Here is a 26,472-nt window from a genome sequence, read left to right as displayed (position 1 = left end):
AATACTGAAGCAAGTAAATATGAAGGTGACATTGCTTCAAAAAGTTTTTGTTTGTAACTTCTGTTCCGGAAATAATATACTAATAGTTCATGACGAATAGTACCCAGGATATTACAAAAACATGTTATTAAAACAAATTGTGGTGTGCTTGTCGATCTTTAGAAAAATTCTATAACGATTTTATCCCAAAGTTCACAGTTTATTAGCCACTTATTGCCTAGACAAACACCTGTACTTAGTCATGATGTTACAATAGTTAGATTTAGACATTCTTGGTGTTGATTTAAATGTGATTGTCTATTGTGTAGAATATGACAATTATGGCGTGGTTCTCTGCGTTCATTTTGGCGACAGCGTACGGTGAGTAACGAGGCAAAGATGCTGATCCGGAAGTGAAATATGTGACACATATACCGACTAACCTATGAAAAGAACTTCATCGTGAGTTCATTTTTGAAGGTACTTCAGATTAACAGATGATTTATTAAGATTTGGCAAAGTGAAAAGTTCAATACTGAAAAACAAATGAGAGACTAAATAGCAAAAATAAGTGTGATCCGAGGCCAGATGGCACATTATGGCAGCGGAAGGAGACAGAGTCACAACAGGAACAATGTCAGCTATTTCTGTCGCGACATATGACGTGTACTGTGCTGGAGGCCAAACCTATCAAATTATATGCATTCCAACTACTACATCCGATATTATTTGTTACTTGACGGAAATGGCTGATTGCTGTTCCAATCGATTTTTCTTGTAATCAAGTAGCACTGCTTATGTCATAGGACCTTAGTGGACATTGCCATTATCTAATGCCAGGGTCAGAGCTTATCAGCTGCGTTGCTTATTCATAATACTGTGTCCTTACATTGATGTGGTATAGATCATTTTCAGATACTATTTTTAGGTGGGCAAACCTATCCCATAGCCGCATCCGGTACGGTCATGCACATTTGACGTATATTGCTTGATGTTAATGCATCGTGACTCTCATCTTAACTCCGCTCTCACCCTTATGTCTGCATGGTAATGAATAATCCGAAAATAAACAAGTTAACTTGTCTAATTAGCAACAAACAGTGAACACCGAAGGCGGCACATCACATATAAAGCAGATTCCTCAAATTTTTGCCATTTAGTTAATAAAATAAATGGGAATGAATGTGAATCTTAAAACTGCTTATGATACTTTGGATTGGCTAAGAAATGTATTCTCTCTCTCTCTCTCTCTCTCTCTCTCTCTCCTTAGTTTGCTAACTCCATGAAAAAATATGCACTGAAGAAACATCGTCAGATTATGGGCATATAGGATTGTGAACATTAAAAATATGGCAAATATCCTATATTGCTAGCAGAAAAGAAACAACTTTCCTTACTTTCAAATCTCCACCTAGACTGCTTAAATGTTTGCCCACCACTACACCCAAACCTGATTTAAAAAAACAATGACTTTACCTTATTGTTGTTGCGTTCCTAACCCTACGTCCCTGAAATTCTACTTAGATTTAAGTGAGCATACCAATATTCTGCAGGAAAGCTTTCTTTGCCGTGACGAATGTAAATAAAATTGTTCCTTTTAAGTTACAACGTTTACTCCGTTTGATAAAATCTTGTAAAATAAATCTTTTGCCTCTTTTGTTGAAGAAAGCTGTTAGCAAATCCACAAATGCCTTTTGACGGACGTATATTTGCTCTCTCTCTCTCTCTCTCTCTCTCTCTCTCTCGTACAGTCCAGACTGACCACATTGAAGCATTTCTCTGCATTACACGTTATTGCTTTATGATGTAAAAGATAAAAAAGCTAAAACAAGATAGAAATGGACTTGTTCGACTTTGATGCACTTAATATGTAAAGACCAAAGGGTTCTTACTTCTGCAAACCTGACGTCGTTTGAAGCGCAAATGTACAAATGTAGGAAGAAGGGGATTCACAATTTTAGCTCATCTGGCCGTAAAGCCAAGAAAGCATATAGTATGTCCTTGTATCCATCTAGCATCGTCTGTCTCTGTATCGACAGTTGCATGTTACCACTCAGAAAGAGATATCTCTGGTCCGACTTTAATCAAACTTAGAATGTAAGCATATATCAGCAAGATGTCCGATTGTCTGCACAATCAGCGAGATCCATGATTTTTATAACGGTGCTTATGAATCTTGCCGCTCGAGAGAAGGTACTATGGACCCGATTCTAATCAAACTTAGAATGTAAGCATATATCAGCGAGATCCATGATTTGTATAACGGTGCTTATGCATCTGGTTGACTGAGCTTCTTGCCGCTCGAGAGAAGGTACTATGGACCCGATTCTAATCAAACTTGAAATAGGTTCTTTTCTTCAAGATTTTGGAAGAGTTTTATTATGAGTGAAAAGTATACATATTAATGAGGTGACCTTGCATTTGATTGTCTGTGTTTGCTAACACCCTGGAGAATTTATTTTTTAATGACTTTTGATGATACCTTTGCTTATACCATAAAGATCTCTGATGATTAAATAGTCGCACAATACGCATGAAAATCCGATACTCAACCATGATGCAGCATTTTCTTTCTTTCTAACTTAACTACTTTCTTTTACGTTTGCTATTGATACGGCGGCCCTATATCTAACTCAGACACCAAGGATTTTACTCCACCCGACTGGACGGCCAAGTACGCTTATCGTATGGCCCTGCGTCTGCCGTGCTTCGTCTATCAACAACAATTGATGTTTTCAACTCTAAAATCCCTCCATATCGTATATGCCCAGATTGCGTGGACATCATACTGGTATCAAGGTCTCTAAAGTTGACAGAAATAATACAGAAAATCTTTATACAAAATTCCTCTCAAAAACTGCCAAATATTATTCAACCAAATCATAAGCAAATTGTTGTTGATAGACCAAGCACGGCGGACACAGGAGTATAGGATAAGCTTACTGGACCTTACTATCTTTCAGATTTATTCAAATGATGTCATTCCGCAATCAAATATCCCTGCTCTTGTTAAAAACAGAAGGAATACAGAATATTAACACAATACCTAAAAAAGCAACTCAGCCGAATTTCATTAAATTTGAAAGGAAGCAATCTGGCATTCCATACAAACGATGCAGACTCGTCATCCAATAAAATTCGGATACATTTTAATGACTTTTTCTTAATAAAATCCACTTCATTGAATTTAACAACATTTAAGAGAACATCTTGCAAAAAGACCATTACATTTGTACAAATGATGAAAATTCACTAACAAATATGGCTACACTTTCAAAGAAAAAGGAAAACCTTTCATTAATATTAGCTCAAAAACACTCAAAAGAATTTACTAAATTTGACTGAATTAATAATTGCCTAAAGACTATGTATTGTTATAAAATTAATGCTGGTCTTCGTCAAAAATAGATGAATTCTCAATAAACAGAGAAAACCTAACACAACTGTTTTCATAGATTATGCAATCAATAGATTTATACGTCCTACTAACCCAGACTTATTGGTCAATTGCGTTTGCACTTGGCTACATGGCACACGTCAGCCACATGATTCAGCTTAGGCGTTCTTGGGTCTCTTGCTATTCTACCAGCCATGCCAGAAATAACCAGAAAATGTATGCAATAACCTGGTATTATGGACATGTTGTCTGCTGCGTTCAAAAATGAGAATTATGATGTAGCTTAATGTAGGTCAGTTCATGAACTGGAATAAAATTTCTTCATTGCCTTGACTACTTTATTATTATCTACACTTTGATTTTATCTATATTTCTATATTTCGTCACGTGACAATCCATCGTTATCAGCAAAATCTGATATTGTGTCCTACATAATAAATTAAATATAGGAACTATCACTGCATTCATGGAAAATGGGTGCACCACCAAAAAGGGCCTGAAAACCAAACGGCTTAAACTTTACAAGACACTGACAGGCAAACAGTGTAACACTATATATCCTATCACCTACATAGTGGGCATCAAAACAAGCTACACCTTGTCTTCTTCACTTACCAGAAAATTGGATATTTTTTTGAATTAGTGTTGTTTGCAACAAGAGCTAGGGCTTTTGCAGTGGCATTTCCCAGAGGGTGCCCTTCTTCTGCCATTTTGATAGCGGGCTCAAACAGAGACTTCCATGGCAGCCTCCCATACATCTGATGGGCCTTCTTGTAGGCCATAAGTTCTCCGGGGACTCCAATCATTTTCCCTCCTAAGATGAGAAAGGTAAATCGGTCTTTAAGATCAATGGCTGAACTTGAAATTTGTGTTGAACAATAATGGAGGACTTTTGAATGGTCCTTTTGAATTGGCTTAAAGTGGAAACTCGACCGCTAAAGCCCAATATATGTTATTCTTTGGAAAAATTTGTATCCAAGATAAATTATTGATTTTAAGTACATCATGGAATATGAAGAAAAAAATTCAGATACCATTTTCAAATGATTATAGAAACATATTTACATATGCTACCTCTCACTGACAGTGACGTAACAAGAAATTATTCCCCAACTTTATTCACGGGTCCTCTCCACTCAAAAATGGTTGTATAATGAAATGTTTGGGAACCCAGTGGGTCTCCCTCCCCCACACAGTTGCGGCTTCGCTTCTCCGGCAGTTACGCAACTGCTCACCGAGTGTTTGCTTTGCAATACTTTCATTTCAAATAAGATCTCAAATTATATTATATTATCATCTTTCTGGAAGAATTCTGGAAGAGCAAATTAAAACCTTACAATAAGATTTTCATGTATTATTTATTTTCAATATGATATTCATGTGCTATTCATTACAATATGACATTCGTATACTATTTATTTAATTAACATTATGATATAGTACCGCTCCGGTGGTCTAGTGGTTCGAGCGTCCGCCTCGGATGCGGGAGGTCGTGGATTCGATCCCCGGCTGAGTCATACCAAAGACTTACAAAAATGGTACTTACAGCTGCCTCGCTTGGCGTTCAGCATTAAGAGGTTAGTGTTAGGACTGGTCGGACTGGTGTAAGAATAATGTGACTGGGTGGGACATCATTCTACATGTCTGCGGCATGGTGCCCCAGTGCTAGACAGCACTATAAACTGTCACACTGCAGACATCTTAGCGACATGACTGAATAATTGTTAAAGCTACGTTAATAATCCAAATCACACACACAAACACATTATGATATGTATGTGCTATTTGTTTACAATATGGTATTCGTGTGATATTCATGTCTGTATTTGTATTCCAGAAAGAACATTTTAACATTTTAAAATTTATCTCTTCTATTTTCATATAAGTTTTCATTCAATTTTGGTTTCAGTACTGACTTCGTATGAAAATGACTTTACAATATGAAAATGATCCATACACTAATAATTTCAATTTACAAAGAAACAACTCAAAGAATGTGCGAAATAAAGACACAAATCTTTAAAAGTTTTATTTATATAATATTATTATATATTTTGAAATATTCTTTTAAACAATACTGGAGGCCGGAGGGGGTGGGGACGGGGGGACACTAGCTTACCATGGGTCGGTGGTTCTTAACGGGGTTTTGCCGGGTTGTTCCTCTACCATATATACTGCCCGCAGGGCCGTAGAGAGCGATCACATGCCCTGGGGTAAGAAACACCCGGGCCATCCTGGTTCGTGTTCACCTGGTTTGTGTTCAAGCAAAATTAAAAAGTGGTGTTCGGCATGGGGCTCCCTTACGGGTCCCGGCCCCGGGGATATATCTTTGGTTGCCCCCTGCCCCCCCCCCCTCCCCTTGTCGGCACTGACTACCCGCCATGTATATCTAGTCAATAATGTGCTGAAAAATGGCGTCAAGCCCACAACAACAATAAACAACATCGATATTACAGACCGTAATTTGGATGCGAGTTCTTTCAGGTAACGTGTGCGATCATTTGCTTTAATCGGAGAGCAAAATGAACACCAAACTGCACACAGTTGTTACGTCTATACTCTTCAGGAGACTAAATGTTTTAAAGCGAGAACCAGCGATGCATGTACAAAGCCCTTCTCTAATAATTTGTATTAATTGTACTGGTTCAAACGTTAAATCCCACATTGGTATGGAATCAGCATACTTGTATTGGCTTAATGCTTAATAATACTGAAAATTGCCTGATTAATTCCGTATTAGGGAAGCAACGATAAACATTTGTTTTGTCATGGAGGCCGGTATGACCATCTTTCTAAGTTTATGTTCTTTCTTTCTGTTGAATTTGCTAACCAAAAATAAACTTACTGCGCAATGTAATCGTGAACACTTACGTCCTCAGAGTTGCACAGACCAAATGACGCCATTTCTCAGTGCAAGATTGGCTATATCTGGCGGTCAGTATAACTGGCGGAGGAAGACACCCCGGGAAAACCCCAGTAAAACTACAGACCCACTGGAAGCTAATAAGCTTTTTCACATACCCACATTTGCCGAGCCCAAGTCTGGAACCCACGCGGATCGAGGTGAGATGGCAGTGATCGGTGAAATCGAGCTGTTTAGACCACTCGGCCACCCGCGGCCCCATTTTCGGGAATAATTTTTACCAAAAATGAAATTAATCAGAGAAAATATAATTGCTAAATATTATCCACCGTAGAGTTCATTGTTATTGTTTTACCTAGCCAATGTATAAAATGAGAGATTTGAGAATAAGTCTATTACAGACTGGTTGGTGTTTCACGTAATAATATACCTACCCCATGTGTAATCTGAAAGGTTTGAGAACACATCTGCAGTGGCACCCATAGGTGCTACCTCCCTCCCATCAATTGCAACAGCCTTCTTATTGTACTTGTCATATATCACCATGAAACAACCTGAAAAACAAAGTACTGGCCATATTGTAAGCATGAAAACCACTTGTTGATTTATTTATTTCTTTATCTATCTATTCCGTGGCCTGTTAATGGGCAAGCCAATTTAGTCAAATTGCCTAGGCGCTTAATAGCCTACTTGTGTTACTGTGCCGTACAACACATATCATACAAAACCAAAATGTGAATACAAGGTCGCTGTATTGGTCGGAAAGTAGAGTACCGTCTGTACTCACTTATAAGACGAGTCCAACTACTACACAGACCCAAATCTGTCGTCACATAACGCGCCGGCAGATCTGTGTCTGTGCAGTTTGTTAGGAATAATCAGTAGAACAAACAAGAAAGACCCTGATTTGCAGTTTAACTCGACTTATAAGCGAATATAGACGGTATAAAGCAAAAACATGAAAACTAATTAGTCAAATTCTTCATATGCAGTACCATGCACTCCGTTGTGCAACATATTGGACTTAAGCGGAAACAGAGACTCGTATGCGTTAAGTACAAATATGGCTTTATTTCCTAAATTGTCAATTTTACAAATGGCTAGCTGTTAACATAAGACTTTCCATTCAAAGAATTTAGTATTTCCATCCCGATTAAAGTACTGAAATACAATTATACAATGTAAAACGTCTATGGCAATGTGTGACTGACAATATAGAGACTTCCTACATCATATGTCAAATGCAGTCATATTGGGTCGTATGCTCAACAATTGGCTATTATTGTATAGAGTACTAGGAAGTTGAAATACGTACATAAATAGAAAGAATCCCAAACAGATTTTACTTCTTGTGTCTATATTGTAATTTATGTTCTGATTTGCTCATTATAACTTACTGAAAATGACAAATTTAGGTGGACCGATACAGGAGAATCTGTTAAGTTCGTCCACATTTTAAAGTAATAAGGGCAAAATATCGTCTGCTAGTGGCCCATAGTCGGATGGGTCAATATGATTAATTAAATGACCCATATTAGGAAGGGTCTATACGAGAATCAAATTGGCCTATAGTTGGAAGGGTTTATATGAGAATCAAATTGGCCTATAGTCGGAAGGGTTTATATGAGAATCAAATTGGCCTCTAGTCGGAAGGGTTTATATGAGAATCAAATTGGCCTATAGTCGGAAGGGTTTATAGGAGAATCAAATTGGCCTATAGTCGGAAGGGTCTATAGGAGTTACTAAACGGTTCGTATATTTTTGAGGAATATACTTTTCCTTTGGATCTCGTACAGGTAATCAATTTCTCAGTGATTAGCAATTCCATGCTTGTCTTAAAAGAATAATCATCAACTAAAATCGAGGGGATAAATATTTTAAAAATACCGTCAGAACCAAAATGTAAGCGAGACAGGGTTACACTATGCCCACTTTAGTACCTATGATCTTTCCATGATGTCATCACCGCATTCCACCAATGAGACCATTCCACCAATCAGATGGCATCATATGAATACTCACAAGTAATGTATATTTTTTGTATTCAATCAGGTTAACAGATTATCAATATTTGGAAAAGTCTTTGAGCAACATAAATGTCCTATCAAAATCCTCATGAAATTAGTCATAGATCACATGATGTTCTTCAGGACTGAGACCTTTATTGCATTGATGCATTAGTATCAATGTTTTTCTTACTCTGACCATATTCTTCACTGGTGGATAAATATGATGCTAAAATGGTGGCAACTCATCCGACTGACCACATTTGCGAATCTGTCTATAATTTGCAGAAAACATTTTGTTTCTGTGAAGTTAGAACGGAGTGAACAATTTTCAGGCTCCTCATGAACTTTATTCTTCAATTTTATATTTAGGCACGCAAAATCGTAATATGTTGCCATTTATATATTTAGTGCGCATTAATACTCGTATTCGATAAAAAGAAAATTTTCGAATAAATTACAAAAGTATAATAGACACTAGAAAGATATATTTTTAAAAACAAGGACTGAAAAGGTATCCTCAGTCTCTCTCAAGCACTTGGTGAGAAAACTGCTTTTCTCTACAACCGTCAGATTTTGCGTATTATTATTATTATTATTATCATCATTATTATTATTATTAATTTTATATTATTATTATTACTATTATTATTATTATTTTATTATTATATTATTATTATTATTATTATTATTATTATTATTATTATTATTATTATTATTACGACTCAGTGGTCTTAAACTAAGTAATAGTAAAGAGCGAAAACCAAAAAGGTTTGTAAAATTCAACGAACAAAATATTTCCCTAAAATACAAAGTGACACTTTAAAAAGGAACTTACAGTAATTGGAATTAAATCCCAAATAGTCCTATAATTCTAACACAAGTCCTAACTATTAAAGTTGTGAATAAACTTTAGTGGTATTTCAAAAAATTTCCAACGCTGAAGATGTTTATATACCTGTAGTGCCATGCAGTCTCTGATGTACTAATTTACCAACGGTCCGAATTGTAATGATGTGCCATCATTTATTTGATGAATCACACTAATACAATCCAAGAAGTCCTTGACTGAATTCACTATAATTCCAAGTTAATGTCTCTGTACAAGAATATTATTATAGATGACCACTTTGTATTTCCAGCAAACAATAATTTCAATAAATAATTCCAGCCCAAATGAAATATTGAACACAACAATAAGAATGATTCTGCTTCAAGATCTTACAGCACGAACAAATAATTTTTCCAGCAAACAATATTATATTTTTTTTAAAAATAAGACGCAAAAGAATAACCTGGATGATGGTCAAAGTTAATTTCTAGAACAAATTAAATTATAATTAGAAGGTCTGTTACTAAAATTACACCAAAGAAAATGATAAACATAATATCCTTGACTCGTACTAAGTTCATAATCTTAATATTTAACATACACTCCCAGACATATAAACTATGTTTTAGTTGTTTACAGATTTTTTAAAAATCAGAGATTCTGGTCAGGTAGACAATGAACTGGATTTTGGACAAGGGCAGCTACAAGATACAATTTTACATAACCCAAAGCATATAATGAATTTAAAAACTATGAAACGATGCAATAATAATAATAATAATAATAATAATAATAATAATAATAATAATTATTATTATTATTATTATTATTATTATTATTATTATTATTATTATTATTGTTGTTGTTGTTGTTGTTGTTGTTCATATTATTATCATCATCATAATCATCATCGTCGTCATCATTATCAATTTGCAAATTCGGGGACGATCAATTCAAACAACATTGCCTCACCTCCTCCAATACCCATGCTGTGTGGAGTTCTTACTCCATTGCATAGTAACGCTGCAATGGCGGCGTCCACGGCTGTACCACCTCTGGCCAACATGACCCTGCAATGAGACAGATGGCCCTAGTTTAGTTTACTAAAAATAAAACTAGTGGCTTACTAACGCCAATTCCCACATTTTTAATACTGGATTCTCACCCGTCATCACCCATCCCAGCACATCACATTTTGCCCAAAATCACCCCAGATCGTGATTTTTGTCTCGTAATCTAAACTTTAATACTCCTATCAGGTTTGCCTCCGAGCTAAGATTGCAGAAATTTGCCCAAAATATTGACAAATGTCACAGTTATTCAAACTATAGTGCATTCGACTCGTTGAACCACCACCACGGACCGTAACGGAACAAAAAACAATACACAACTTGAAGGTCATCACATGGACCAGTGAAATATCAAGTTGGTGTGATTCTACATAATCGTTAGAGTAACGGACAGACAGGCGAACGGTATCACGATATTTCTGAGGGAAGGTGTTGAAGACGAAGGCACCATTCTATGAAGGGTTGTATACCACTGCAGTGAACATATCAATAGAGAAATCAGTCTTCATAACCCACTCCAAATTCATGCGAATGTAGCTAACCTTATGTTTTAAGCGGAACACACACACACACACACACACACACACACACACACCACAGAGTCACCACGTTTTCACCAAATTTGTTAATTAGGAGATATGCTGCATATCGTTGTTGTTTGTCATGGTATGTCACTGGAGTTGGTTGTTGATGTTGTTGTTGCTGTTGTTGTTGTTGTAGGGTTTAACGCCATTTTTCAGCACACGATAGGCTATACATGGTGGCCAGTATTAATGGTGGAGGAAGAACCCGGGAAAACCCCGGAAAGAACCACCGACCCACGAGAAGCTACTGGCAAGCTTTCTCACATACCCACATTAGGCGAATCCGAGACTCGAACCCACGCAGACAGAGGTGAGATGGCAGTGACCCGTAACGGAGAGCGCTTTAGACACCCCTGGACCCCCACTGGAGTTGGTAATTCTTGGCAACTTCTAATGCGCGTGACTTCTGCAACCACTTTATAATAGCCATAAACATATCTAGAAATAAGACAACAATGTATATTGTTCTCTTTGATTATTTATCTCAAAAAACAGCGTACTTATTCTTGAAATAAAATGCAGAAGACCCTTGGATCAAATACTGCCTTAGTTTCCTCGATCGAAGCGTTGAAAACAGAATTATGCATGGGTCAAATGCTACCATAGTTTTCTCGATCCAAGTTTTGGAAACAGAGAAATATGCGTTGGTCAAATAATACCAGTAGTTGATAAATCATTAAAGTATAGAATTCTGCATTGGTCAGATACTGCCATAGTTTTCTCAGTCCAAGTTTTGGAAATATAGACTTATGCATAGACCAAATACTGCCATAGATTTTACGATCCAAGTTTTGAAAATTAGAATCATGCATAGGCCCAAAACAGAAGCCTCCATAATAGAATGTTCTCTTCACTGCCACAAGCCCCTCACGTGCTTAGCGCGAGGATCTGTCAATAAATCTGAGAGAGAAAAGTATCAGGGAATGATTGAAAGGAATATGAGATGCATACGAAAGAGGACTGTCCAATTCAAACGATCAGCTTTACTTCTACGTATCACGATTTAAAAATAAAAATGTTAATATATAATATTAATATAAAATATAATAATATAACATAATATTAACAGCCTTTGTTAATCAATATTCTTGTGATTTCTCTGAGAAATTTGTTTAAATGAAATGTTTTTGCATTGTCTTTTCTCTTTTCTCGTGAAATGTCTGAAAGAAAGCACAAGAAGTATCATAAATTTATATATAACACTTCAAATCCAATTTATATTTTATGTATCACACCTCAAATCTCGTGTATATTTCAGATATAACACCTCAGATCTCATTTATCAGATATGACTTCCAACAAATAGTCAAGCTAAACTTTCACGTTTATAAATATTTCTGAGATATAACTAAACAGAACTGATTAACGGGTAAAATCCCATTAAATGATTAGTGCTGTATCACACTAAAGTGTACCGTATACTGTATCACACCATAGTGTACCATATGCTGTATCACACTATAGTGTACCATATGCTGTATCACACTATAGTGTACCATATAATCTATCACACTAAAGCGTACCATATAATGTATCACACTAAAGTGTACCGTATACTGTATCACACCATAGTGTACCATATGCTGTATCACACTATAGTGTACCATATGCTGTATCACACTATAGTGTACAATATACTGTATCACATTATAGTGTACCGTATACTGTATCACACTGTAGTGTACCATATGCTGTATCACACTATAGTGCACCACACACTGTATCACACTATAGTGTACCATATAATGTATCACACTAAAGTGTACCATATAATCTATCACACTAAAGCGTACCATATAATGTATCACACTAAAGTGTACCATATACTGTATCACACTAAAGTGTACCATATACTGTATCACACTACAGCGTACCATAAACTGTATCACACTAAAGTGTACCATAAACTGTATCACACTAAAGTGTACCATATACTGTATCACAATTTCTATCTTCTTACCAAAATTTCTGCGCTTTTCTAAATTTGCGCTGTTGACGGAGACCATATTTGGCACATATTTGACACGACCTTCAGCGACACCTTTGATAATTTTTTTCTATATTTTTTTTTTTTGGGGGGGGCCGAGTGGTCTAAAGCGCTCACCGTTCCGGATCACTGCCATCTCACCTCTCTCTGCGTGGGTTCGAGTCCAAGGCTCGGCTAGCGTGGGTACGTGGGAAAGCCTGCCAGTAGCTTCTCGTGGGTCGGTGGTTCTTCCCTGGGTTTTCCAGGGTTCTTCCTCCACCAGTTATACTGGCCGCCATGTATAGCCTATCTTGTGCTGAAAAATGGCGTTAAACCCTAGAACAACAACAACAACTATATTTTTGGGAGCAACTATAATTGTAGTAATATTTTTTTTTTACTTTTCTACCCAAATTAAACAAATGCCAAGCACAGGTACAATATACTATCTCTCTTCAACATAGATTGAAAAAGGCAGCTCACACCACTTGAAAGTCAACGATCCATCTTACCTGCCAACATCTGAGCAAGCTTCATGGTCAGTCACAACGGCCCCAATTGGAATTTGCGTCAGCGCATTATTCCGCCCCGATTCGGATGCCGAAGATTTTCGCGCGTGGAGACCTATGGCAAGGCCAATTGCCAGTCCTACGGCATATAAGACCAGCATTATCAAGATGATTGCAATAATAAGTGTCTTCTTCTTAGTACAGATGGTTTTCCTTTGGAATTCCGATCCATAAGGCCGCACATGGCCCCCTAATAGGGGTCTGAAAAATAAAATCAATTATTGGTCAAATATGTCCATGGCAAAATTTTAGAAGTTTGTGGTGAAATTTACGTATAACCTTAAAAGAAATCGAAAGCGAGACGATTATTTTGGTATGCACCAGTCTCTAATAAGGATAAATCGCTCGTGCAGTAAGTTTGATATCATCATCTAAAATTTGCTTGCAAAATGTTAACAAGAGACTTTTGCCTTGATACTGACACCACTGATATGATGATAAATGCGTGCACAAAACGTTGACCTTCATACAAGCAGCATAACCCTTGGCAATGATGTATCGGCTCACCACATCTATAGATGATAAAACTGTTGAACATTAGTTTGAAATGTATTCTCTGTTAATCAGAAGTAATTTTAGTTACGATTGATAAGCAGGAAATTTAATTATAAAGTCACACTCAAAAGATGCAATGATATACAAGGATTCGAAGAAAACGTCTCTGCAGTCGAATTTATGGTGCAGTGAACAGCAAAAACACGGGAAAATTTGTGAGGTAGAGCAGCAACAAATTGGGAAGATACTGTTGAGAAACATCTATTCCCTAATTATTGTTGACAAAATAATTGAACATCATTAATCAGCTAGTAATGCGAATAAGATGTATTTATACTGGCAATACATATGAAGATTATAATTAGTATATAAATGTTAGCGTGTAGCGATGTAGACCGAAATGGTGCGGGCTCAAATCCAACATTCAGCTAAAAACGGATCGGCTGCCATGTTTGAGTCAGACACTTTACTCAAACTGCCTAGCCATTAAATTACCTATATCCGTTGATGTGCCGTAAAAAATCAAACCAAATCGAACCATACCAAAATATCCCACTTGATTAATATATGTAAATTTCACGCGACAGTAATATTGCATTTTTCTTTTGAATGTCGTTTTCCGACGCATTTTGAAAATCTGAAAAATAATGCATTGTGAAAATGAGGGGAGATGCTGGGAGTCAAAACATGCATAATTTTGTTGTTGGTAGTGGTGGTAGTGGCTTAAACGGCACCTTTAACACATTATTATTTTCTCCGTTAACGCTATATTGTCAGAATGGTGCAGTATTTTACGATACTGAACACTCATATTGCACGCACGTGTACGACACGTGTGCCTCAAGGAACTACTTTGTAAACAAATTATGTACACTCATGTAGTAGACTTTAGGTGTCAGTTTATTCGATTTGTTTGTGGATGAACGAAAACAGCTGTTTCATCTATTTGAAAGTAAAGATGATAAATTCAGGTCGTGCAGTATCCATCAGGAGGAAAAAAAACTCGTTCATATTTTCTCATACAAATTCAGTAACCTACAATTAGTGGTTATATTATGCCTTGGAAATAGAGCTAAGTGCCTTTCCCAATGACACACAGAGGCATCATATGTTTGGATAGTCCCACGCTCTCCCAAATATCCTTCCGCGCCCGATCTCCGTTCATTTAAACACAACTGTTAATATTCATTGTATGTACATTTTTATATTGCATTTACATGTGAATTTCGGATTTTGCAAATGCGTCATGGTAACATTGTTCTTATTAATTTCTATCTCGAAATAACTTTCTAATTTCCATTAGTATTTCACACATAAATCCCTAATTATAATGAATAATTTGTTTCCTTATAGCAATGGTTTCATTACAATAAGGTAATAACCGTCATGTATATATTTGTAGTTGAAGTTCAAATTGCGCTTTTCTAATTTCTGTGAATTGTTAAAGCAAGTCCGCTTTATCAATGTAAGCGTCTCCTTAAAACAGTTTTAAACTGCCTCTAACAGGTTCATATCACCACTCCTTTACAGTGTTTATAATAGGTTCATATCACCACTCCTTTACAGTCTCTATAATAGGTTCATATCAGCATAAGTGGCCAGATGAATGTAATACAAAACTTTGTTTACTTACGCATCCTTCTCAGATGGTCCCTTCTCTGTATTGACTTCTGACATTTTGACAACGTATCAGTGATGTACTAATCAACAAGGTCTGTATACTTCTCTGGTCTAGCATCAAATGACCACCACCTACAGCCCTAAATTGGGTCCAGATGGGGACCGTTAGATATCAATTTAGTCTCTGACTGGTTTTTAGATAGTGTGCTGTTCATGCAATCTGAAATCAAAGAGCACAATTACTTAACAGTACCCATTGACAGAAAGATGGAAGTACGTAAGAACAAAAACTTACCAACCCACTTACCTAACTGTCCGCCTACTATCCAACCTATCTGCCAAACTACCGACTACATACTTTAATCTCACCAAGAAAGACAGATTCCTGTCCACAACAGTACATTTCTCAAATATTTAATTCATGGAATCCATGAGGTAAAGTTTTCTTATGCATACAGCGAGGTCCAGTATCAAACCTGTGAGAGTATTATTCACCTGTGAAACTTATACTGAATCATTAAATAATATACTTCTCTCTCTCTCTCTCTCTCTCTCTCTCTCTCTCTCACACACACACACACACACATTATGGGGGCAGGGGAATCTTCAAAACATTTGTTTCAGAAATAGAAGAATTATCAAATAAATAGAAAAGAAAGCATACAACTCATACTAACGGCAACATTTCCCTGGAGGCTGATCCGAAACCCTGTATTCTTCGCTGTCAATGATAAAGTCATCTTCAAAAGGGTCAGATCTAGGGACACACGGTATTAATTACATGGAAAAATGGTAACCGACCTATAAATGGGTGAAAATTGTTATGTATATTTGATTTGATTTATTTTTGATTTAATTTAAATGTTTGTTTGTTAATTTTATCTTTTTATATTCCATTACATGTTTTTGCAATGTAATTTTATTTACCGGATTTGACAATATAATTTTATTTACTGGATTTGACATTGCCCAGAAATTCAGTTCAGTTCTGTTTGATCTGACTGTTTTTTGTTGTTGTTGTAAACAACTAATAATAGAAACTTTGTATTTAATGCTGACCTAGTTCCTGACCTTGATTCAGAACCAGTAAGAGTTGAAGTAAACTACTTTTTAAAATTATTTTTAAAAAATTCTTTCTCAGAGTAAGATTCATAAGTGAATTCGATGCCATACTTAGAGTACGTGATAAATAACATGTATCAATTAGACCCACATCCGGGCATCTGTTTTGCATCGTAGCTAGATTCATTATTGATGCTTTGAGAAATAATAGTTATTCTTGTCATAATACTTGATAAGTCAAAGTGTTTTATGTCGTGACCATTTTTAGGCAAATTATTTTGTTTAATTTAATTTATTTGGATTACAAGTTTGTTTTCCCTGGAAAAATTTGTGCTCTAAATTATTTCTTGGACAAGGACAGTTATCGAAATCTGTACAGAATGCAAACACTGGAATATTTTTTTTCTGTGATTAACAAAGAACTGTTGACACATCACTACGACGCTGACCACAGCATACGTCATCTTCCATTTGGATTTCATCGGGATTCGAACTCAGTTTCATTTGGACTTTTTATTACTAGGACTTCTATTTTTTAATTCTTGGATTACTCTTGGATTTTTATAAGATTTGATTCGTAGAACCGTAAGTTCATTTTCTCATTTTTACCTTGTTTTTCTAGGGAAATAAATTATTTGTTAAATTTTACAAAGCTTGTTGTCTTCACTTTTTTATTGTTACGTTTTGTAAGAGCCTAAAAATGTAACAACATAAAATAGAGTGTATATTGGTTTAGCTGGCCAGGATTGGTTAATAATATAAGTTATGCTGCTTTAGGAAAAAGAATCTTTGGAGAGCTTATCCTAGCTGTAACTGAAAAAAATAGCGTCATTGTTTTATTGATAGCATTTCAGTCATTTAACAGTCTTGAATTTGAAACACTCATTACTAAAATTAGCACCTGACTCTTTGGTGCGGAATTGACAGCATATGCTTCAAAAACATGTTTGAAAACATGCTTGATAAATATAGGTTTGATCATGAGCACTCAGAAATTTGAAGTTATTGAATTTGTAGTAGCAAGGTGTTTGCATAGGTTTACTATGGGAATTGAATTAGCACCTTGAGTCCGACAACTATGTTATATTTAAACGCAATGTACATTGTGAGTAGATGGGTGAAATCAAAGTAAAACAGCAAATTTGATTAAAAGTGTTTTTATTATTAAATAATTGTTTAAGGGTCTAAAATGAGCACATTATTAGCACAGTAACTTGATCTCCGATCTAGATAGATCCGATGACCTTCTGCTATCAAAGTGGACGAGATACAAGTGCCATGATAAAGTTACTATGCTGATACAGTTTTTAGGGCGTGGGGTGTGATACGATCCCCCAACTCTATGGTGCTTTGGTTAATGTTATCTAGGAAATGATCGACCACGGTGTTATTGCCCGGATAGAGGAAACAACAACATAAAATATGAAATTAATGGATGAAATAAACAGAGATCTGAGCGAAGATATAGGATAGAACAACACGAATGTGTAAAATATGCAAATCTTAATCAATTACATAAACAAAATCAAACTGAGCATGACTTTTTAATTATATTTCTTTTAAAAATAGAATTACATAATTAATGCGAAATGCAATTAGACATTTTGTTATACCGATAAAACAAATTTTATCATGGAATCGCATGAATCATCGAACTTAGATTGCCGGCATGTCAGCATAACCTGGCTGCTTTAGGTCCTTTCCAAATCAATGTTGTGACAAGTCAAGTCACCATTGCCATATTTCTTCTCTCTATTGCCATATTTCTCTCTGGTAGTCCCTCAGACTTCGCTTTCGTCAGAAAAACTTGAATTAACTTTCTGTAACCGCCAAAAATGTACCACTCCCATAGAAATCAGAATAATTCTCTGTAGTCTGCATTTATTGATAACTATTCTGGAAGATATAATATTTTTACACTTATTTCAAATGGCCCGAGATTTTCCAAAATTTGTCTCTGACTTGTCTCAACTTTGTCATTTCCTGTGCACGATCCTACGTTAACATCTCTGTCACACCGTTATCCTAGCGGTTCCAAATTAAAATTCACTAATGCCCCAAACAGAGAATTTATTGACCGTCGCATGCTACCAATTTATTCAGAGCCTAGCCCATACGTCAATCTTAATGCTTGCATGTCACGCTGACCACGACAAATTGTGCTGCTACAAAATATGTACAAAAATTTTGTACCATTACAAACGTCTTATCTTTAAAAATGTATGGCAACTGTGATATGTATACGCCTTTAACACTAATTTCTTGCATCATAGGTTGCGGTATTCAATATATAATGTCAACTCACGCCCATTTCTTGCTCGATTCAATTACCATCGTGCATTTATTTCTGTTAAGCACATTTTTTCAAAGTATATAATATGATTAATCACTGTTGATATAGCATAATTCATCACTGTTGTCATTATCACAACGGGCCCCGTGCGTTGGTAATTTTTAAAAATATATCCATAGGGAGAAAATAATTTTAAAGCGATGGAAGAAAATTTAAGTTCAATATCATATAAAACTTCATTAAAAGTTTCTTTCCAAATGCCGTTCTCACAGGGGGCCAGGCGTGTAAATCCGGGGGTGGGGGCCTCCGCCAAATTGATCCAAATCGGGTCCCGCATTTCGCTAAGGACGTTACTGACACCTAACAAAATACATCTCATCTCAAGAGAGAGAGAGAGAGAGAGAGTCAGCATTTTATGTTCATCTTATCTAAACATGATATCGTGTTATTCAATAGACTTTATATCGCTAATGTGTAAGTGAAGAGGATAAACCTCTTTTACTGAAAAGAATCTTAAAATTGTTTGCATGTTATGATCGAGGACAAATATATATGGATTCGGATTAAAAAAGGAAAGAATTAAACAATTGTTTCTAACTTGAAAATCTGTATTCTCACGATTTTATTCAGGTCGAATATATTTTTTCAAAGGTGTTACCTGTTTTGTCCAATTAGTAATTGATATAGAACTTTTAGAACCAAGTTGCAATATTTTCTGCACAGCGGTGTCTCAGCAGTTAGTGTGCCAGACTTAGCGGTAGAAAAGGGTTCACGTTCTAATCCTACCATCGAATCAACTAGGATCGGCTACCACGGTGTGTTCTTTGGGTACGAAACTTTGCTCTAACTGACCTGGCACTAAATAACCTGTATGTGTTGCTGTGCCACAAAACACACAGCCGAGTAAAACCTTTTCTTTAAAATAAAATTTGCGGAAGTTTAATATTCGAAATATTTTCCTTTTCGAACTAGGAGGGCTTAAAAGTACTGCTTCTCCGTACTTTTCTTGTCGTTCAACCTTACAGTTGATATGAATTATCATCAATCAGATCATCTTACATTAGGGAAATCTGATTCATTATCTGTCTACCGATATGGTACCTTGTTGCAATCGCCCTTGACTATCACATGAAGCTAAAAATGTTTACTAGCTGTCACAGACGTGCGTGTAGTTAATGGCAGTGCAAACGAAAAATGTATGCGGGTTTCGTTTAACGCATATAGCGTTGCCAGGGGACAACTTATTTTTATCTTTGCTGTTTTAAAATACCAAGTTTGGTTCATCCATTGCTAAACGAGCAAAGTGCCCGCAATGAGAAACACAATTACCTTAAGCCCTATGGCCGTGAATTTCTCTATATTCGTGATACTTATAGAGTCACGTCTGACTGCATTATCACATAACAGCGAGTTTCATCAGGATGCCGTCCACTTTACAGGAGCAATCTTCAGCAGTAGATCTGTTCATTGGATCGGAAGTCTGAGAACTCTCTTGTGTTTCGCGTAAACCTTATGATGCAGTCTATGGTGAGATTGGCTCGGATGACGGTATTGACTTTTTCTCAGCTAAGGACCAATGCTTCGGGACAAAACGGGTCGGCAGGGAATAAAAAGGTTCTTGAGAGATCCCTCAGCAGACTGGGAGGGTCGAACCATACCTGGTGATCCCTCTGACCGTTCGACGGGATATGTAGAATCGGAAATGCATTGTGATCGTGAACTGGACGTCACAAGATACTTTGTTCCATTTTTTACAATCATTATTAGTCAATACCACTATACAAATGAAATCTATAACCCTGTATCGCTACGAGTAAAAATTAATAATACACACATCCTACTTCTGGATGAAACATACATAATTCATATTTTTGTAGAACTTCTATACTTGGACCACCATCTTGTTCGTAAAATTGTTGCCAGTGTCTTCCCTAAATTCAATCCCAACCCGGTTTCATCTTGTTACGCTAGCAAACGAATAACATTGCCTTAATTCGTTTTAAAGAGCTGTTTTGCTCGCCGTCTCTAAAAGATAATCAAACAGGTTATTTAGCTGTATTTATTCATTCCATGCACCGCGTGATTCTTTGTTTTACTTAATTAATGAAAGAGGCAATACCGAGATTACCATATTTCAACTTTCAAAATAAAACAGGACACTCCGAACAGTGGGTGTATCTGTAAAGATTTAAGGACCGAAAAACGAGGACGTATGGCAACTTTATATAACCACCCTTTGCCGACATCAGTTCAAGAAATTATCACATATAAGTTTACAACTGGCCCGACCCAGTTCAGCGCTGAATGGAATCTCCAATTTTGTGTACATGATTTTGACCTAATGCGAGCTATGTGTCCCAGTATAAGATTAATTACTATGTGTCCCAGTATAAGATTAATTACTATGTGTCCCAGTATAAGATTAATTAGCAGAACATAACTACTATAATGTTTAAAATATTACACCCATATTCTATATTTAACAATGTAATTGAACTTTTCGTGTTTGCAAATAGTAAATTACTTGAAATTAGTATATTGATACGAAGAAATGATTAATAACAGCGTTATTTCTTCCAATAGTTTTTTTGTAATATTAGTTTCCTAATAATTTTAAGACCGAAGAATTTTGTAGCACCTGAAGATTCTTGTAAAATTTTAGGAGCGGCATATCTACTTTGACGGCGCATCATTATTTCAGAATGGATGATGAGATAAGCTTTATAAATATCATTTTTCATTGTGTCTTTTTTTAAAATAAAATATGTGGTTTTGGAGAAACGAAAATATATTTTACCCAACAGCCGCCCCCCTCCCCCCCCCCCCATTTGGGACATGTGAACCGTTTTAGCTTTGTGTTAGAGCCAGAAGGTACGTAGCCAAAATAAATTTTCCTCGAGTATTATATATCAACGTAGAAAGTATTATCAAGATCTGTGTTTGATTTAGGAGAAAAAACATAATGACCCACAGATGGTCCAAATAAGAGTTTTTTTTTTTCTTCAAATACACTGATGGGTTCATCAGGAAATAATTATCACGATAAACAGGGTATTAATTTTCCATTACTTTCATGAAAGTATTATCTTCTCAGGAAATATCCGATTTTTAAAAACATTATTACTTCTCAGAAGATTGCCGTGATATTTTCGCGACTGAGTAGAAGAGATTGTACCTGCGGAGATGTGCTAGCACGTACGTGGAGAGCCACATTATATGAATCATTAGAATCGAGCTAACAAGTCAGTAGAGAGTTCAAGTCTGTATCAGTAAATTGTGGTAACAAGTCAGTAGAGAGTTCAAGTCTGTATCAGTAAATTGTGGTAACAAGTCAGTGGAGAGTTCGAGTCTGTATCAGTAAATTGTGGTAACAAGTCAGTGGAGAGTTCAAGTCTGTATCAGTAAATTGTGGTAACAAGTCAGTGGAGAGTTCAAGTCTGTATCAGTAAATTGTGGTAACAAGTCAGTGGAGAGTTCAAGTCTGTATCAGTAAATTGTGGTAACAAGTCAGTGGAGAGTTCAAGTCTGTATCAGTAAATTGTGGTAACAAGTCAGTGGAGAGTTCAAGTCTGTATCAGTAAATTGTGGTAACAAGTCAGTGGAGAGTTCAAGTCTGTATCAGTAAATTGTGGTAACAAGTCAGTGAAGAGTACAATTCTGTATCAGTAAATTGTGCTAGCACGTAAATGGAGAGTACAAATCGGCGCGCGATTTGGATTTTTAACGTAGCTTTAACAATTATTCAGTCATATCGCTACAATGTCTGCAGTGTAACAGTTTATAGTGATGTCTAGCACTGGGGCATCATGCCGCAGACATGTAGCATGATGTCCCACCCAGTCACATTATCCTGACACCAGGCCGACCAGTCCTAACACTAACCTCTTAATGCTGAGCGCCAAGCGAGGCAGCTGTTAGTACCAATTTTCTAAGTGTTTAGTATGACTGCAGGGGATGGTACATGGAGAGTACACGTTTATATATGTAGAGCTGTGCTAGCATGCACATGGAGAGTACACGTATGTAGAGCTGTGCTAGCACGTACATGGATAGTACACGTATGTAGAGCTGTGCTGGCATGCACATGGAGAGTACACGTATGTAGAGCTGTGCTAGCACACACATGGAGAGTACACGTATGTAGAGCTGTGCTAGCACACACATGGAGAGTACACGTATCTAGAGCTGTGCTAGCATGCACATGGAGAGTAACCGTATGTAGAGCTTTGCTAGTACACACATGGAGAGTACACGTATGTAGAGCTGTGCTAGCACACACATGGAGAGTACACGTATCTAGAGCTGTGCTAGCATGCACATGGAGAGTAACCGTATGTAGAGCTTTGCTAGTACACACATGGAGAGTACACGTATGTAGAGCTGTTCAAGCACTACATGGATAGTACACGTATGAAGAGCTGTGCTAGCACACACATGGAGAGTACACATATGTAGAGCTGTTCTAGCACGTACATGGATAGTACACGTATGTAGAGCTGTACTAGCATGCACATGGAGAGTACACGTATGTAGAGCTGTGCTAGCACACACATGGAGAGTACACATATGTAGAGCTGTGCTAGCACACACATTGAGAGTACATGTATGTAGAGCTGTGCTAGCACACACATGGATAGTACACGTATGTAGAACTGTACTAGCACGCACACGGAGTATACACGTTCGTAGAACTGTTCTAGCACACACATGGATAGCACAAGTTTGTAGAGCTATGCTGGCACGTACATGGATAGTACACGTTTATATCTGTAGATCTGTGCTAGCATGCACATGGAGTGTACACGTTCATAGCGCTGTGCTAGCACAACATGGAGAATACATGTTCAAATGACCAAGTACAAAATAAGATCACCTTTAAAACAATTTTTTGAAAATACATTTTAAGTACAGGATTAAAAATGTTAAGAAATATACAATTTATCTTCATGGATTATCTTTGCTTGTCATCTCGAGTTATTTTGGCAGTTAAATGGTCCTGACCTTTAACATACCTAGTTCAAATAAAACCAAACCAATGGCCCCACTGGACTTCGAGTGTTGGGGATAGAATGGCCCCACTGGACTTCGAGTGTGGGGAATAGAATGGCCCCACTGGACTTCGAGTGTGGGGGATAGAATGGCCCCACTGGACTTCGAGTGTGGGGGATAGAATGGCCCCACTGGACTTCGAGTGTGGGGGATAGAATGGCCCCACTGGACTTCGAGTGTTGGGGATAGAATGGCCCCACTGGACCTCGAGTGTGGGGGATAGAATGGCCCCACTGGACTTCGAGGGTGGGGGATAGAATAGTGTGCCTTAACGTAATAGCATTTGTGCATACGTCGTGGAAAAGAGCATCCATCATCGCTAGCATATAAGTCACAATGTAAGCATACGAAATAGCAAGTGAGGTAGACAACTGGAGCGTCCCCTGTTAGTGTACTGATCCAAACAAGACTGAGTCTGGTAATATTGTTCCTCCGACAAACTGTTATAATGTGATGACTAAAGTTAATTATTCACATCCAGTTCCCTATCGCCTTTCATTTGTTTTGTTTTCTAAAGAATGATTTTTCAAAAGTCATGTAATGCGTACTTTTTTAAAGGAGTTATATTGACATACAACTTTTGCATAAATGCATTTGATGTTTGATGTTTAACATAACAGCAACACAGATAGGTTATTTAAGTATCCAGGCAGTTTAAGTAAGTGTACGGTAACAAACCCAGACTGATCAAATGGCAGGATTCGAACCCGCACCCTTTTAGTCGTGTGTCTGGCACGCTAACTATTGACCCACCGTGGCTCCTGACTTCATAAGTCACTTCCAACGATTAGCTGGAAGGGGCATTAGGCTCATTGTACGTCCCCAAACCCGCATGAAGTTAATCAATGGTGTCACTACGGGAGTGCGGGGGGGGGGGGGCAGAGTTGCGGGGGGGGGGGGGGTTTGCGGACCGCACCGAGTGACACGATCAGAAGGCGTGACACCAAAATGACTGGCTATAAAAAAAATTTAATTTTTGTGTTGGAAGGAGGTCAATGGGGGTGACACCATGAGTTACCGCACTGGGTGACACCAACTCTAGTAAACCACTGAGGTTAATAACGTTGAATAATTAATGTGTGATAATCATTGTAAGTATTATCTGCATTATTACAACGCTGTCGATATTCTTTGTCATGCAACTTTCATGTTCATTTTGCCTTTGTTGAATAGCGAATATACGCTCAAATAAAGTTTACAGTGCCTGTATCGTTAACTTTATTTTTTTTTAAAAAAACGACAACACTAGATATTGATTAAAAACTTTTTCACTTAGTTCAGAGTTAAATAGATCTGAAGAAACAATGATTTGGAGACCAAGAAAGAAAATAATAAATAAGAAGAATAATCTATAAATACATAAACAAAATTACCCCCCAAAAATCCCGAGGAAATAATGAAATGGAAATCACACAGCATGATTTCTTGTGGTAATGTACGCTTCTAATTAATTTCATCACTTTATAATACTACACAATGGAGAATCGTGTGCATATTAATGTCTAAGACTGATTGTAGTGTTTGTCTCTGGTGTGTTGAGGCAAGTGTCTGTATTATCAACACTCCACTCACATGATACATGAGCGTGCTTGCATGTGTCATGTTTTCTTAAACCACAAAATTTTAAAATTTGAAAGACTTATATCTTTGAATTTAGACAAATGTTTGAGAAAAAGGATGGTATATATGAAACAAACTTCAAAATATGTTCAAAATTCATTGCTTAGTGTGAGTAAAATGAAAAATCACGCCGTAATTGTGATCTTACCTTATCATGTCCACGGCTTACTCTCTCACAGTTCTAACACGTCAGTCTTTATGTACTCAACATCGTGCTGTGGCTGAAGCTTGGAAATGTAATGTGGATACCAGATACAGGGTTCTCTAACAAGCAGCAGGCTCAGCCGTATTTACTGAATTAAAGACCATATCCTTAGTCGCGAGAGAGGAAGACTGTTGATTGGTTGGTTGGATGGTTGTTTTTCAACAGCACTTTTAACACATATTTGCCTATATGCAGTGTTGTAGTGCTAAATAAAAAAGTGAGAGAATGCATTAAAGATGCGAAGGAATGCATGTTTCTCTCGCGCGAAGGGTGAGGAGACAATGGCGAGCGCAAAAATTAAGTGAACACGCACAAAATGTCAGGGAACGCCGTTCCCACGCGTTCCTACAGGACACACGGTACTAATCATATGGAAAAATGGGAACCAGCCTGGAAATGGGTGAACATACAAAAAGCATATATGGGTTTGGCTGGCCAGGATTGGTTGATAATGAAAGTTTTTTTTTCTAGGAAAAAAAAAAGAATCTTTTGAGAGCTTGCCCTAGATGTAAATGAAAAAATATAGAAATTGCTTTGTTGATAGAATTTCATTCCTTTAACAATCCTCATTAATGAAATTAGCACCTAACTCTTTGATGCGGAATTGAAAGCACATGCTTCAAACACATGTAGGTCCAGAAAATGCCGTGGCTCATACCATTTTCTCTACACAGAAGCTGTCATCCAGGTTTCATCTATACTAATAAATATAGGTTTGATTATGAGCACTCAGAAATTTAAGGTTATTTAATTTTTAATATCACGGTGTTTGCATAGGTTTATTATGGTAACGGAATTAGTACAGTGAGTCCTACAGCACTACACCCCTGGATATATGTGTGTGTGTGTGCGATTTGGATTT

The 26,472-nt window shown here is 36.9% G+C and overlaps 1 protein-coding gene across 1 annotated transcript in view; it reads right to left on the bottom strand.

Annotated features, from left to right (window-relative positions):
• Positions 1-25,702, bottom strand: part of LOC149784919 (glutathione hydrolase 1 proenzyme-like) — a 67,211-nt gene extending 41,509 nt beyond the window's left edge. Inside the window, exons 1-6 of the mRNA XM_089978541.1 lie at positions 25,554-25,702; positions 15,395-15,601; positions 13,210-13,467; positions 10,050-10,147; positions 6,674-6,793; positions 3,992-4,190 (exon numbers count right to left, since the gene is read on the bottom strand). Of these exons, the coding sequence (XP_089834667.1) occupies positions 3,992-4,190; positions 6,674-6,793; positions 10,050-10,147; positions 13,210-13,467; positions 15,395-15,438 (719 nt within the window). The 5' untranslated portion in view covers positions 15,439-15,601; positions 25,554-25,702. The remainder of the gene's footprint in view (positions 1-3,991; positions 4,191-6,673; positions 6,794-10,049; positions 10,148-13,209; positions 13,468-15,394; positions 15,602-25,553) is intronic.
• Between the last annotated feature and the right edge of the window lie 770 nt (positions 25,703-26,472).

Source organism: Sinohyriopsis cumingii, chromosome 13 (genome assembly GCF_028554795.1).
Source record: "Sinohyriopsis cumingii isolate HCF-2022 chromosome 13, ASM2855479v2, whole genome shotgun sequence".
In the NCBI taxonomy this organism is placed as follows: domain Eukaryota; kingdom Metazoa; phylum Mollusca; class Bivalvia; order Unionida; family Unionidae; genus Sinohyriopsis; species Sinohyriopsis cumingii.
Note: the sequence above shows the minus strand (reverse complement) of the source record. Positions and strands in the feature narration are given on the sequence as shown.